The sequence below is a fragment of the Balearica regulorum genome, chromosome 5, assembly GCF_011004875.1.
Source record: "Balearica regulorum gibbericeps isolate bBalReg1 chromosome 5, bBalReg1.pri, whole genome shotgun sequence".
NCBI lineage: Eukaryota > Metazoa > Chordata > Aves > Gruiformes > Gruidae > Balearica > Balearica regulorum.
The window spans coordinates 38,188,128-38,203,961 of record NC_046188.1 but is presented as its reverse complement, the minus strand read 5'-3'; the positions used below and the strand labels follow the sequence as shown (position 1 = coordinate 38,203,961).

Genomic DNA, 15,834 nt, shown 5'->3' with positions numbered 1-15,834 from the left:
TTTGTTCTTAGGCCGTTTTGGGAAAGGGGAGGAGTATAAGGGGAAATTAACTCAGCTGCAGCAGTCCTCCCACTGCTGATTTGCTTGGCTTTAGCTGGCTGAAGAAGAGGACTGCCCTCTGAGCAGTGACTTAGGAACTCTCCTCTTCAAGCTACACCACTACATTTGTCTGTTGGGGAGGACTTTCAACTGTACCCATGCTCCTTGCCATCTTCAGTCCAGAGAGACCACTGTACTACCCATACCTCAGGAGAATGAACTTAGATCCTACATTCACATCAAAATTGTGGGGAAGGAGGGTCCATTTGAGGCCCAGTTGACAGTGATGGTGTCAGAGGCATTTGCATTCTAAAATCTATATTTAATACAAGATCACAGGCTGTTACTACAGTTCAAGAAATTGCCTGAAATCGAATCCTACAGCTCTGCTCCAGCTCTTATTCAGCCAGTGCTGCCAGTAAAGCCATTAGGAAGTCTGTGTGAACAAGAACTGCAGGCTTTGGCCCTAAAACACATTAGCAATGTATCCATGTCCAATATGCCATCGTCCAGTTTCTTTCACAAGCAGCAGGGTTACTTGCTATTTGGCCCCAGCCCAGCTGCTGCAGTCAACTCAAAGACAGATAAATTAGGCAGGCAAAGCTATTTGTACAAAAATATGTAATGCCGCATGATAATAAAGCACAATGTACAACAAAAAAGTGTGTGGAGGTCAGACCAAACCTATTTGTCATCAAATAAGCAGGAGATGCATCATTACCCAGTGCATGTAGCTACACATTTGAGATACAACCACATTTGCTAAGTCCTTAAGCTGATACAGCAACAGTCACTTGTTCAAAGGCAGATATAACCCACAGATATACACCACTCTTAGGATTTTTTACGTTTATTTGGGAGTTATATGGGTTTGTTAGCACAGAGAGCAAGCTCTCCCCTCATCCTAGGTTTTGATCTCCATCACTGATTTCTGGGTCACAAAGAACGCTTAAGCCCATAACAGTGACTCCCATGTAGTCTGGAAACAGCTTTAGCAAAGGTGCTGTAAGGAGCACAATTCTGCACAGAAGTGAGCTCAGCAGGTGCTGGAGACAACTCACAAGCAGATTGTGCTTCTAAATGAGATGTCTTGCCATTTGCCATGCGGCCCTACAAACGAGGCAAACCACTCATTCACTCATCGGGAAAGAGGAGAGTGCACCTACCCCATGTGCCAGCTAGCCGTGTTAGCCCCAGAATTCTGCATCTGCACAGGAACTTTGGATCAAGCTCTATTAACGGCATAGCTCACACTTCCAGAGCAGCCGCAAGCTGTGTTAGAAAATATTCTTATCTATCCACTTAAAATGTCTGCCCTTTTAATTTCATTACAGATCCCTTTGGCCTTCTGCTAACAAATGATTTGTGATGGGTTACTGGGGGGAAAATAAAGTGAATTAGAAGCAAACCTTGTTAGCCAGATACTCAGGCTGCAACATCCCTCACAAGCCATCCATTCAGAGCATCTCTGTTTCCCCACACTTAGCCCCAGAGAAGATCCAAAAAACTATTTCTTGCTAGCAAGGGGCTTACCAGAGCCCTTCTACCGAGGTTTGGGGGCAGCTTACCTTCCAAATGACTTCCCAATGGCAGATGGCCGGGCTTCATAGTAGTACTGCTTGTATTCATCCATCCACACCTCTGCTGTGCGCTTGGTGTTCCTGCATGGGGATGAGGAGATGCTTTGCTGAGTGTGGCTGGAGAACCTGCCCTCCCAGCGGGCAGGCACTGGGTGGGCAGACCCAAGGCCTGTCTGCCAGGAGGCAGTGGGGGACAGTCCCAAACATGAAACACAGTGGGCAGTATGGGTGCATGCAGATTGAACGTGTTAAGTCTACAAAGGCCTGCAAGCATGCTTCAGATCAGCAGTTAAAATTTTAACAGCCATAGTTTACCATGATTTTTTCACACGTGCTCCCTCTGCAGAGACACCTGGACTGACTGTCACCATCACCCTGCTTTACAGCATCCCTTTCCCCGGATTAGAATAACACCATGGAATAATTCAGCTTGGAAACCACCTCTGGGTATCACCTGGTCCAACCTCCTGCCTAAAGCAGACTAGCTTCAGGTTAGGTGATATTGTTCAGGGTCTTGTCTGGTCAAGTTTTGAAATGTCCAAGGATGGAGATTTTACCACCTCTCTGGGGCCCTGTGCCAGTGCTTAACTGCTCTCATTGTGAAACACTTTGCATCATCTTTTTTCTCTTCCCATCTGCCCTGCTGTGTAAGTTGTCCTTAGGGCTTGTCTCAGAGCACATACAGCTCAGTAGGATCCCTGGACTCAAAAGCAGCTCAGAGACAAGAGAGATGACTAAGGACTGCTGATATATAGGCACATATCATAGGGCAGTATCCACGAATGGCCAGGGTCTCTCTCTGGGTTACTGCTCCCCCCACCCATTGCAGACTGAGGAAGAACAAGATGCACTAATACAAACAACAGAGAAGGGAACAGGTTTTGTTCACAGAAAACAGCAACTCATTCTTCCCTTGAGAACAGATGCTCAGCCACAAGCTGTTCTCCTCTGTCATCAGGCAGAAAGACAACAAAGAATTCAGGCTTATTTAGACATGCCCCAACATCAAGGTGACCTGGCTGCTACCAGGAACTACCCAACACCTACCTGATGTAAGTCAGTGCATTGCCCTCAGGGAAGTCATAGGGATGGCGCTTCCTGAACACATGTCCCACTCGACTGCAGGGAACGATCTCCAAGCTGCCACCGCACATCCACACTCGGAAAGAGAGCTCTGGAAGAGACCCAAAGAGTCATACAGCTGCAGGTAGACCAACAGCATTTCCAAGAAGGGCAACTTCAGCAGTATGCCTGAAAGCCTCGCCCCTCTGCTCAAGATGCATGGCCTGCAACAGCAAAACCTGGAAAAGCAACACCATGGTGAGACTGGACAAACCATCTTCTTTTTGTTAAAATGGACGCAACCCTTGCGGCTCAGAGACTTCCTAGCCTTCTCCAGTCCCACTCCTCGCTTTGGTCCCCTGAGCATTTCATTGAGACACCTTTCCCTTTGACCAGGTCCTTGTGGTTGCTGTCCGGATGGCATTTGGCAACAGACTGAGACCACCCCCACACCCACCTTGTTTTGGACTGCTGTAACTCTCCAGCCCTGCACATGGATGGAAGAAAAAAAAAAGAAGAATTCACTGCGTAAAGCAAATCATGTGAGGAAGAAAGGGAGTTTAGGAGACAAGGAGAAAGAAGAGAACAAGATGAGGGCATAGGAAGAGTCAATGTCTAGAGCAGATTCCTCTCCCTCATACCTCCATGTTATCCATCCTACAATATTTTGTTGTTCTTGTTCTGCTTGGCTATGTTTATTTAAAAAAAAAAAAAAAAAGTGGATGACTGGGTTACAGTTTGTCACCAGTTGCTTCTGCTGAGGGAGCTACTGAGAGCAGAAATCAGTCTACTAGTGTGCCTATAAAAATATGGAGAGTACCCTGCAACTTGAAGAAATCCAGCTGGTCCTGAAGCTAAATTCAACATTTTGTTAAAGGATTAGAAGAACATGGAGCTTTGATGTACAGGCACTTATTTGCATCACAGAAGAGATGTGACCTCACTCAAGCTTACGGGTCTGTCTTCGCAAGTTTAATCACCGCCACACCGGAGGGGTTTTCCACTTACGTTTCATGTGGCAGTGAGAAGAGAGGAAGGAAGAAGGTGAACGAAAATTAGCTGGGTATTTTGGTAGTCCTTACCAAAAGGGCTTCAGATTGTGTAGACTGATTACTTCAAAAATTTCACTCAGTTGCAATCTCCCTCCAGTAATGCCTGAATTATGGGGCTCTGATGTTTAGAAATTAAAAAGAAATTATGTATCCAGATCTAATGGCTGTTTCAAAGCATGTACACACGCTAACATCTTCCCAACCTTCACCTTTCTCCATAGTTTTCCTCTCTAGCTCCTGAGAAAGGTGGTTTAAACAGTGTGTTGGGGGGAGGGGGAGATGGTGTATTTAATCTAGCTTCTAAGTAAAAAACCATTTTATTAGACTGTATTTTGTAGCATTTCTTATTAGCTCTTGCCTCTCCCTGACTCTTTCCTAGAGCTTATTATTTTCAGTCTCTTTTCAACAGGGAGTTCCAGCTTCAAAGAGAGGAAGAGCTTTAAAAACAAAAAAAAGGGCCAAGACATAAGTTTCTGTCTGATGGTGTGTCCAGCTGGCATTTGCTCTCCTGGAATGAGGTTCTGACTCACTCCGGCCTATAACAAAAACAAAACTCTCAATCTAGCATGTGTAACATAAAGTGATGTCCATTTCCCAAGACAGGATTCCTCATGCCATATTGATACCTTAGGCATGCAGACAGACTGCATGTCCAGGTTTGTAAATGACAGAATTCTTTAAAGAAGGGGTGAAACAATGCAGATTTGGGGAACAGAAGAGAAAATGGAGATCAAACGTAGCTTATTAAGGATTTTCATCCATCCTCTGACGGAAAGCATAGGAGAACTTTTTGCTGTATATTTTCCAGGACGTGACCTAATCCATATGGGTTTTAAATGAATTAATCACTGTGGCTTTTCCCAATCACATTGGGAAAAAAGGAGTTTACCAGCTCACATCCAGCTGGAAGGATATTTAGGCAGTTGGTAATTGCTGCCTGATCATTTCTGTGTTATCATCTGCTGTGTCCATAGAGCTTGTCTGGCTCTGTGCCCTTCCCTTAAATTCTCTTATACTTTTTCCTCACAGGAAAAGAAATTTCAAAGAAGTAGTTTATTAAAAATGGCCTTCATGCGCAGGGAATGGCCCATCTCACCCACCCAAATTAGTCAGAACCACTCTCCCACCCTCACTTGCAAATTGTGACCTTATCCAAACAGTTCCTTTCCACTCAAAATGGTAATTTGTAGTAAAAATTGTGTTTCAGAACATTAGCAACATTTTTTCTCGATCATAAAATCTAATTTTCAATTAAGTATGGAAAACTTTTTTTAAGAGGGTAGATTAACCATTCTGAATACTTCAAGGAAAATTAATACTTTTTGTTGTCAAATATAGGCTAGTTTCTACCCCTCTGCCATGCAACAGCAACAGGCTCAATGTAGAAGCCACTGGTTGATTTGTTGCCTCACATCATGCTGAAGAGCTGAACAAAAGTTAGCTTTAAAAAAGAAGTCTGTTTTGTTTTTAAAATACCTTCCTATTGCCTTCATCACAGCAGTGGTGCGGCAATGTGACTCAGGGACAAGCCCCATTAAACAGAGCACTGTGCACTTAACTTTGCCCTCTTAAGTGAAGAACAGAGGTGCAGGTAAGAGACAAGTGATGAGAGACAAGGAATTTACAGAGAAAACACACAACAAGGCAAAACTCTCACCTGTACACCTGGCCCAGTCCCACACAGCCTGACCCAGCCACTGCCAGGCTTTACAAGAACAATTTGAAGGAAAATGAAGCAGTTCTGTGGAGGTTTTGATCAGCTCTACGTGCAAGAAGGGCTGTGGGTGTACAGGTAATTTACTGCCACTTATGACAGAGAACTTTGCTTAGCATCTAGCTACTGATACATGCATCAAACAACACTGGGCTCCCAGGGGGGCAGAAGCAGACAACTAAAAGCCTAAAGAAATATTCTTTCTCCACCTGTGAGGTTTACAGCTTTTATACGGTTGTAGCTCAGAGGCTGGCCAGATGGCCAAGTGGCTGGCTCTAGTGACAGCAAGGAGCTGAGTTTGGCTATGCAGAGGAATTTGAGGAACACAGGAGAGGGGATCTTCATGCCTGGGTAAAGGCTGCCCGTTACTTCTGCCTATAGCGCTTAGCTGATGCTACTAGCACTGCTGAGATCCCAGTGCAAGCCCCATTTGATATCTCTTTTTAATACCATGAATATCATAAAACTGGAGGAAGACAGAAAACAGAGAACACAAGCACTCATTATTAGATACTTTGTTTTAAAAAAGTGGTACCTTGATATTCTGTTATCAGCCAAAAATATTATTTCCTGGTTTCAGAGAGCATTTCAGAAAGAGTCAACTCTCCCAGCTGTGTTCAGATAAACAAAAGTTTCCTTTTCCTGACTATTTCTTTCTTTCTAATTGGTCTTCCAGGTGCTAGAAAACACCACGTAAATTCTTTTTAAAGGGATTTATTTACAAGTCTGTGGCATTTCTGGAAATTGTAGAAACAGAATAATTTTTGGCAGTGTTAGCTACAGAAAAGTCTATTTAAGTTGACTGCTGAACAGAGTAAGGCTTTTATCTCTTCAGCTCCACCTGCATAATTTCTAAATTAATGTCCCGAATACTTGAGGTGTCTGTGAACCTCTTTTCAATACTCTTCTTCCTTTTGTCACTAATACCTGGTGACATTGCAGCATCCCTTCACATGGGGCAAGGAGAGACGCCTGGAACATCTGTGCCACCACTAAGTGCAAGGAGGTGGGTTTCAGCACCATGCCCTATAAGAGAACAGCACTTTTGAGTGGACAGACTGCCCCATGGCCTCTGAATTCCTCAGATGTTTGTGATGCCCTAGTCTGCTTCTAAATGTTTGCATTCTGAATCTATTTGTACACACTTACAAAGAGGCTTGTTCTATTAGGAAAAACATCCTTCTGACCTATCAAGCTGGGAAAGCAACTCAGACTTATCTGGGAAAGAGGAACAGGTATAAGAAGGGAGCGTAGGAGTGACTGTTCACTTCAGAGCTGGGGCAACACAGACTGTCATGTGAAGGACTGGAGGAATATTCTCCAAAAACAAGCAAAAATTAAGATACCAGGAGGTTCCTCTTTCTTATTTGTACTGTGGAAGCACCTGTATAATAGTGCATATGCCTGCAAGAGAGCAATAGCCCTAGCCTTACAACAACATGCAGATCAAAGCTCTCAAAAGGAGAGTTCTGGTAGGCGATGAAGACTGGGAAGTGGTTCTGTGTTAGTGTGTCATTCCCCTGAAACACCCTGAACTTACCAAAATTTTCTCCTCCCCAGATGTCCATTTGAGTATCATATTTTCCCAGGTGGTTAAACCAGGACTTGTCAATCACAAAGATGCCTCCTGCTATGACAGGTGTTCTGGAAAAGAAAACACAAGCTCACACAAAATAATCACATGTATATGTAGCACAACCATCTTCATTTTAGAGGGGGAACAATTTGTCCAGGCCTGACAAATTATATCTCATTTAAAAGAGAAAAATAGTAGAGCTGGGATGTGAATCGGCAGCAGGCTTCTGGGATGCCCCTTCACTAGATCATCCTCCTGCCTTTGTTAGATGGTCCTACAAGCGCTACATGAGTAATTCTGTGTCTTTTGCATTTATACAAATATTCACAGTGTGAAGGAATAACAGGGGCACTGTCTGATAACTGTGTTCACCAAGTAGATGTGGTGTGAGAGACTGCTGAATGTACTGCTCTGCTGCTAGCAAGCTGGTTGCCTTCCAGAGGAGGCTCACAAATTACACAGAGGAATTGAATTATACTTTTATGTTACAAAGGCAGTTGTCTGCCTATACAGACAAGCACTGTGACTTTTTATATCAGGATTTGTCACATTCTACATTCCTCAGAGCCAGGTACACAGCGGCAAGGCAGGCAATAACTGTTCCAGCCAGCAGAATCTGTTTTTTCCATGGACATGCATATTTAGGAGGGAAGGATAATCCTGTGCCCAAATTACTAGGCAAGATTCAGTTCCCAGGTCTGCTTACACTTCCTGGCTGACTGTTTAGATGCTTCATTCCTTAATTCTTCACCTGGAAGATGGAGGTAAATAAAAACCCTTAAAGGGATTTCTGAGGCATTCAGAGTGTTGAGTGAGACCACAAAAACAAACATATAGAAGAAGAGGTGGCTTATAGAGGTGGCATGCGTACAAGCCTATGATAGTATATAATTGCTATTCTTACAATATTCAGGGAGTAATTCTCTCAGAATTAGGGTATAGACCTCAATGCATTCAGAAAATAACGTGAAGAGTTTTGTCGTCATCAAGTGAACACTGTGGCATTTCGTTCTCAGCAAGGCAGTCCCTGTGTACTCCTTGCCATACAGGTGAAGGCTTAGTAAAGGCATTTGGAGGACTGTACATAGTCCATCAGAGACAGCTACCTTATAGACTGAGTTGGGTCTGTTCTGGACATCTTCTGCTCTACAGGAATCTGCTCCCACTTAAAGTGAAGGCTCCAGTCAAACCCTGAGAAAGAAAAACACATCAGATGATAGGTTTTGTTATTGTTTTTCTATTAGCTTCAGTGATGGTTTCCACCTTCACATCACAGGCTATTCCTACTTTCCTTCCCTGACCTCCCTCATGGTCTACCCAAGATGGCAAGAGTCTATCCTAATGCAGCTAAGAAGTCACCAACTTCTGTCTTGGCATCCTCATCCCTTAGCATTACCGATCTCTGCTCGGTTCCAGTCCATATCTTCGGGACAGTGTTGTCACTGTGAGATGGAATTGCATTTTGGCCAGTCTGTCTTACACTTCCCTGTCTGCCAAAGTTATGAGGCCATAATCAAAGGACTTTGTGGGATGTGATGTAGTCCGGGAACAAAGGCTTGCAGATCATTGTAACCATCACCTCTTTCAAGACTACCATTTATTAATAGTTGGCCTGTGGTGGATAGTTGAGCACAGCACAGTCACTAACATTACACCGTTGTTAAGGGTAGCCACGGAACAAGTAGTCGTTGGCAGGCAAGTGGTGCGGCAGCGAACCCCAGCCACAGAAGAGGGAGAAAAGCACCAGGCACTGTGGGTGATCACAGGAATAGCTGCAAGGGGGTTCAGCTGCCAGGAGAGAAGTGAAAATGCTGTTCAGAAGATGCCATGAGATAGCCTGACAGATAGGGGCAGCAACTGGAAGTGCCTGTCAGACTCCAGTGTACATGTAGTGTAGGGAGGGCATGGTGATATGTTTAATCAGCTAACTAAACCCTGAAATTGCAAAATGTTATGACAGTGATGCAAGCTCAAGAGGAAAACACTAGTTGGGTTTTGTTTTAATTCTGCAAAAGATATGACTTTACAAGTTGCAGGAAAAAGAGGACAGAGAACCCATCAGGAGAGGTCATCACTCTGGTTTCTTACAAAGCTAAAGAGAACATCAATTATTTTTCATGCGCTATCCCTCAGGCCTAAATTACACAAGCCATTTATTACACCCACCTCCCCTCAGATCTGCTGATGCTGCCAGGTAGGCAAAATTATCCAGGCTGATAACATCAATGATTGGACTCACCACTCGGGTATAATCCTGAGGGAGAGAGAGAAAAGGGGAAAAAAAAAAAAAAAAAGTCAGGCTTTTCTTGAATGTCTGGCAAAGCTGCCAGAGATCAGGAAACACAAAGCTGCATATGTAAATCTTTGACTGGCTTCTCCAGTACAGTTCTGGTAGCTGAGCAAGGGATCTGTGGCCACTACATCCAACACGGAGACGGTGGGTATTAGCCAGCTGCATGCCATGGGTGGGGGGAACAGAGTCTGGGACCCAGGAGTGCTGCTAAGAAACAGCTCTTTATTTCCTGCCCAAGTCACAGGGCATGAATCACTGTCTCAAAGCTTTTGTGCTTGTTTTTGATATCTACTGACAGCATATCTTCTGCTCAGCCATCCTTGAATTAACTCATTGTCATCAGCCTAGAAATGATCGACTCACTAATAAAGCATCCTCCTAGCAAGTACTATGAAGACCTCACACTTAAGAATTATAGTGCAAACTGAAAAAAACATAACATAATATTAAGATATTGGGAGTACTTTATTAGCATTAAATGGTATAGACATTTACAGTTTTCTTTTGAAATTCTTTTATTAAGTAGAAGTTGACATTATAACAATTTTTCAACATCATGAGACAGGGCATTAAAGACAGTCCTGTGATAGCTGAAATATATGATGAAACAGAGAGCTAGCAATGCCAGAAACAGCATCTTGTTATTGGACAGCTGCCAGCCTCCATGCCCTTCCTATCAAACCTTCATTTTATGCCTTGCGATAGCTCCTCCTGCTGTAGCACACTTGGCCAGGATGGCACATCCTAGATGAGAGCTATCATTCATGTTTATCCCCCTCCGTGCTGCAATGGCTGCACAGTGAGAGCATGTCTGTCCAGCCTGAGCCCCCCCCAGCACCCACCAGGCATCCTGGTGCTCCAGCCACTGCTCCAACCAGCCAATGCTAGGACTGGGTAGGCAAGACTGAAATCTGAACTATGATGCACATCAGAAAGGTAGGAAGTAGGTCAGAAATAGGCTGACTTGAAATCTGTTCACTAAATAATACTGGAGTCAGCACCCAAGCTTTTGCAACTTAGATCATTCCCTAAAGAAACTAGTGAGGTCCTTCCTACTTAGGGACCCCTATGCTGCTGCTGCAACTTGACTTAAAGAGCAGTAGTAAAGTAAACATTTACGGGCTTCCGAGATGGAGGATTTATTGAGCAGGAATAAAAAGCAGAAGCTTTCAAGTCATCAATCCTGAAGTTTCACCTTCTGCTGCTCCTTCATGTTAAGCCAAGCAGACACAAATACAAGGTAGCATTAGAGCCTCTATCCCTTCTCTTGGGACCCATTACCACATGGAATCCTCCTTTCAGAGGAGGGGATCAATCCCTGCCACTTGCAAGCATGGCTATGACTTCTCCCATCACCTCTCCCCAGTCTGCTCTTACAGCAAAGCCCTAAGTCTCCCCCTCCAGACCTATAGTGCAGTCAGGGCAACAGCTGCTACTATTCCTATCTCATTTTCACTCTTCCAGCCTCAGGTCAATCCTTTCCCAAGTGAACCAGCAAAGAGACATCCCTGCCCTCACAGGCACATCCTCTGTGCTAGGAAGCCACCTGCATGCAGGTGGTGTGTGTCGACAGCTCGACAGGAGCTGGAAGGAAAGTTTTGGCAGTGACAAGGCAGAGGGGAGGGTTCAGCAGCAAGAAGGGAGATGGCAACCACAGAAAAGTTGCATAGTGTGTGCTGCCAAAGTGGCTATCCTATGTACAGGTGGACAGGACTAGGAAAGTTTAAGTTAGTGGTTCCAGTGTTTGCCAGTTCCTCCCATCACTCAGCACCTCCTGCCCTGTCACATTAGCAGGAGAACGTAGAAGCCAGTCAGGGATGTCTTGCCCATCTAGCTCAGGCTGTACTGTCCTCTGTGACAGCCTGCCTGAGGAATACCTGGGAATGCTGTCCCCACTGGCACTGCCGATGGCATGCAAGGGCAGAGGATCCACCAGCACAAGACAGATCAGCACCATTCATTCCAGAAGGGGAGATGGTGCTCACCTCTTTCACTCTCTGAAGCATTGGCTGCAGCCACTCGCTGTTGACTTCACAGTGACTGTCCAAGAAGGTGAGGATGTCAGCAGTAGCCACTTCTGCTCCTCGCACCCGAGAGCGAATCAGCCCTACAATGAGAAAAGGACAGCAGAGGATCAGGAAGGTTAGGAAGGGAAACAGCTGAGCCTCCTTCAGAAAATAAAATACTTTGTGTGGCCATTACAGAAAAAGAGCAGGTGGTTCTCACACCTCCATTAGGAGCAGAGAGCAGCTTTAGCAGGGCATCCCCTGGGGCACACACTGCCAGCTGAGCCCTCCCAGCACACACAGAATGACCTCAGTTGTCACTTCTGTCCACACCACTGAGCTTTCATCTGGTTCCTGCCTTGATGACGTCTCCCTTCACTTCCAGCCCTCCCCATGCTTCTGCCTACTCAGCATCTGTCCCATCAGAGTACCCTGTTGCCTCTCTCACCACTTCCATGGGACCAAGCTCTACTCTCTGCTTGTTGCCTTTCTTACTGATTATCTGCTTTACTCCCACTTGTCCTTTATTCTGCCCTGTGGTCAGAGATGTCAACCTGGCTCTCAGATGTCTCCATACTTTCTTATAGACCATCCCACTATCTGGGATGCCCTTTGTGAACTGAGTAGTGACTCCTGTCTCCCCTTCCAGATCCTCGCTCCAGGCCTGCTGTGCACTGACAGGTTTAGAAATAAGCCAGCACATGTGAGTCAAACTGAAGAGCAGCTGGGAAAGTCAGCATTACCATTTATGCACATAGGAGATATACGAGAAATAACTTTCCTTAATTGTATCTTTTTATGATAGATACATGATTGTTTTTCCCTTTCCCACATCTTCTAGATTGTTTGTTATGTCACGCTCTGACTTTAAAAGGATAAGACTTAGATCGGTATCTATATTCATAAAGATCTTAAATTGCGGTCCTTGTTCTAGCCAGGGCCTCTGGACGCCACTTCTCATTATTTAAAGTACGAAATGAGAGCCCTGAAGCCTGAGAGTTGATAAGCCAGATTCTCCCTCCACAGAGCCTCCAACCTAGGACACAAAACTCTTATACTGAAAAAACAAACCATAAACATAAGAAACAACATGTGAGCAGCTGGTAGGCGAACAGGGCCATGTGGGAAAATCTGCAAAATCCTTCTACCTACAAAGATTTCCACACTCACCTTCTCGCCGGGTGTTTCGCAGACACTTGACCTTTGGGATCTTGGTAAGGAGCTGGCAGTCCTCAGCTTAGGGAAGGCAAAAAAAACCCATTTGGCACACATGCATGAATTATTTGGCTTCAACAGAGAGCTCCAATTAACTGTTCTCCTGCTTCTCCATGGGAGGGGAATTTCTGCTTTCACTTAACATCACATTTACAAGGGTATGTAGTTATAGGACAAGGGGTAATGGCTTTAAGCTGAAAGAGGGTAGATTTAGATGAGATATTAGGAAAAAGTTTTTCACTATGAGGGTGGCGAGGCACTGAGGTTGCCCAGAGAAGTTGTGCATGCCCAACCCTGAAGTGTTCAAGGCCAGGCTGGATGGGGCTTTGCGCATGGAGGGTGTCCCTGCCCACGGCAGGGGGGTTGGAACTAGATGGTCTGTAAGGTCCTTCCAACCCAAACCATTCTATGATTCTATGATTAATCAGCCTCAATCCTGTTGTGTAAAGAGTACACAGAAGAGCACTGCTTGCTTGCTGTCCTCCTTGGACAACTGAGCCTGTGTTTCCCGATACTCTGAGCAGCCAGGCCTTCACCCTCCCATGCTCAGCATTTCACAAGAACAATGTGGCATGTGCTGGCAAGGTGGCACCGAGCACTGATGAAACAGAGGGACTGCAGGGAGCCAGGGCTGCAGATCATCAAAGTGCCAGGTAAAAGAGAGTCCTGTCATATAAAAGGATCTCATCTGCTCTATTTGTCTTCAGCAGCTCGTCTGGGCATTTCTCACCATTTGTTCTCAGGGCAGTTTCTGCTTGATTTTATTTAATAAAGGCCACAAGGATGTGACCTAACAGCTACTAGCTCCAGCCCAGCTGTACCAATGAGCACTGGGTCTTTAGTTCTCTATTATCTTCTCTTTATTCCTGCTCTAGCAGAGGTCACAGGAATAACTATTTCTAATTTGCTCTTTTCCCTTGCTCCATCAAGTTCACTCCAGTTTCCATATCCATTGTTCGTTCCTTTTCATGTCTCACACCTCCCCTTTCCCACTGTCATCCTCTCACAGACTGAGCGCTCTGGGGAGAACGCAGTCAGCCAAAGTGCATCTCTTGGCATGTTCCTGCAGGAGCATTTCCATTCTTAAGGATGCATGCAACCTGAAATACTGCTTGTGTGGGCACTTTGGCAGCTGCTGCATCATCCAAGTGAAGTGGCAGGTGCTCTTAATTACAAAGTACCAAGATTTTGCTGGACATCTGCTACAAGAGAAGGCAACACTCATCTTGGCCAAGTCACAACTTCAGGTAAGTACGAGAATCCTCATCAAGTCATTCACTCTCCAGGAGTGGAGCACATCACCCTGACTGTAACTACTTGCCAGAGCTTACAAACTCTCTGTATCTTTGCAGAAAATGAGGTGGATATTAAAGCAAAGCATCAGACTTCACGCGCTAAAGTGCTTCCACACAGGTGCCTCAGGGGAATAGCTGTATCCACACATATCCAGCTGCCAGTAAGAAAAATCAGAGCTGTCACAGGATGGGGCTTTTTAAATATCTTTCCATTTACCTAGGAGCCTAAATAGGAGTTTCTGGCTGAGCCCTGTGCAGTTCAGGCCCCAGAGATCCATCACCGTTGTTCTGGTACACTTTGACCATTGAGAATTGAATTTCCATATGCCAAATATGGGACATTTAGGACTGTTTGTTGGAGGTGCTCGGAAGCACCCAACTCCAACAGCGGGGCACAGCTCAGTCCTTATCCAAATCACACTCCAAGGCCCTCAGAAAGTTAAATCCCCAATCTAAGCATCCACCTTTAAAAATTTTTTTTTGGCCAAAGCTACATAAGTATTCAGCTGCAAAATCAAAAGAGCAATGCTTCCTTACCGCAGCAGGCCAAGGTGGGCATTCTCAGCTATGTGTAAAGTGTTCTGAAGCAGTAATTATCAATTTATTATAAGTGCCACACAACTAGATTGTCCTTGAATCTAGTGCACATCATGGGAGAAGCAAGAAGCCTTCTGTCCCCACCACCTCACCACTACTACACAACAGCCAGGAGCAAGAGCAACTGTACAGATAGAAAGAGTGTATAGACTCATGCAGAAGATACTTTGTCCCTGTGCCAAGCTGCAGGAGAAGGTATGGTGCTGCCCAAAACAATAACCCTTCCATGGCCTCCCACAGGGACACCTGGGATCCCACACACATGGAGGCTGGCAGACAGTCTCACCCCAGTCTGCCTGCAGGAAGCCAGGCTGCAATTTTCTGTAGGCTCCATTGCATCCTTTTGCTCTCTCTTGGTTTGTAATTATCCGCTCTGTTCATGTATACCATTGCTACATACACATCTGTGCTAAACAACTCACAAAATGGTGCATAATGAAACTAAACAGAGATCTCTGGCATCCTGGCCAAAATTGCCAAGCTAGCAGAAAGGGAAGACCCAATGGAAAGAAAAAAAAGAGGAAGAAGCTCTGGCCTCTGCCATGCATAGACATAAACTGAACACAGAAAAACTCCCTCCCTTTTCTTTTCCTCTTGCATACAGATAAGAGTGAATCTCTGCAAGGGAGGGGGACTGAGCAAAGCAATCAAAAAGAGGGAAAACAGAAGGGAAGAAATATGTGCAAGGGAAATAGGTCCATACTTACGATCTGAGCTGAAGTCATCTACCAAAATGATCTCCTGGATGAGGCTGGGAGGGGTGCGGTTCAGGACGCTGCAGGGACCCAGGGACGAAAAAGACAATCTTTGTGAGCTGCCATAATAACGACAATGGTAGGACTGATACAAATCTGCTATGCTATGCATTACAGCAGGAATACCAAACTCCAGTAATGTGGAAGAGGTAACCTTGCCCTTGTACCTGGGTTCATTGGCAGGAGCCAAACTGCAAGCAGGAATATCACAGAGAGCTATGGCATCTAAGCCAGACCTTACAGGGACCCACAGCCAGCAAGCTGACTGCAGGACTTGCCTGGGGGCAGCTAGCAAAGGATGCTGCGGCATGCTCTCTGCCTCTAAACAGAGAGGCAAAGAGAAGAGCTCCACTCTCCCCAAGGCCCCCAGGAGGCCGTTCCATCTGCCAGGCTCTGGGCAAAGCTCATCACTGCTGGGGAGCGGAAAGAGAGCTGCCGCTTTCCCCAGCAAGGAGCTCTGTCTCAATGCCACCGATGAGGCCTGCTGGGGCTTTCTCACCAATTCCCTTCTTTGGGAGGAAGGCAATTTTCTTTGGCGATATTCTGGATTTGGGGGGTTTTCTCCTCTTTTGCTTGTTACTTGTCTTTCTTTCAAACCAGCCCCCACATTTGCTGAGAGCATCCCCCCCCCTTTCCTCGGGCTGGTCACA

At 45.4% G+C, this 15,834-nt stretch overlaps 1 protein-coding gene across 2 annotated transcripts in view; it reads right to left on the bottom strand.

Annotated features, from left to right (window-relative positions):
• The window catches only part of GALNT16 (polypeptide N-acetylgalactosaminyltransferase 16), a 78,286-nt gene that overhangs the window by 13,433 nt on the left and 49,019 nt on the right, over nt 1–15,834 (bottom strand). For both annotated transcript variants that reach the window (XM_075754216.1, XM_075754217.1), the window contains exons 4-11: nt 15,137–15,204; nt 12,493–12,558; nt 11,302–11,423; nt 9,190–9,277; nt 8,130–8,214; nt 6,988–7,091; nt 2,667–2,793; nt 1,608–1,700 (exon numbers count right to left, since the gene is read on the bottom strand). In XM_075754216.1, the coding sequence (XP_075610331.1) occupies nt 1,608–1,700; nt 2,667–2,793; nt 6,988–7,091; nt 8,130–8,214; nt 9,190–9,277; nt 11,302–11,423; nt 12,493–12,558; nt 15,137–15,204 (753 nt within the window). The remainder of the gene's footprint in view (nt 1–1,607; nt 1,701–2,666; nt 2,794–6,987; nt 7,092–8,129; nt 8,215–9,189; nt 9,278–11,301; nt 11,424–12,492; nt 12,559–15,136; nt 15,205–15,834) is intronic.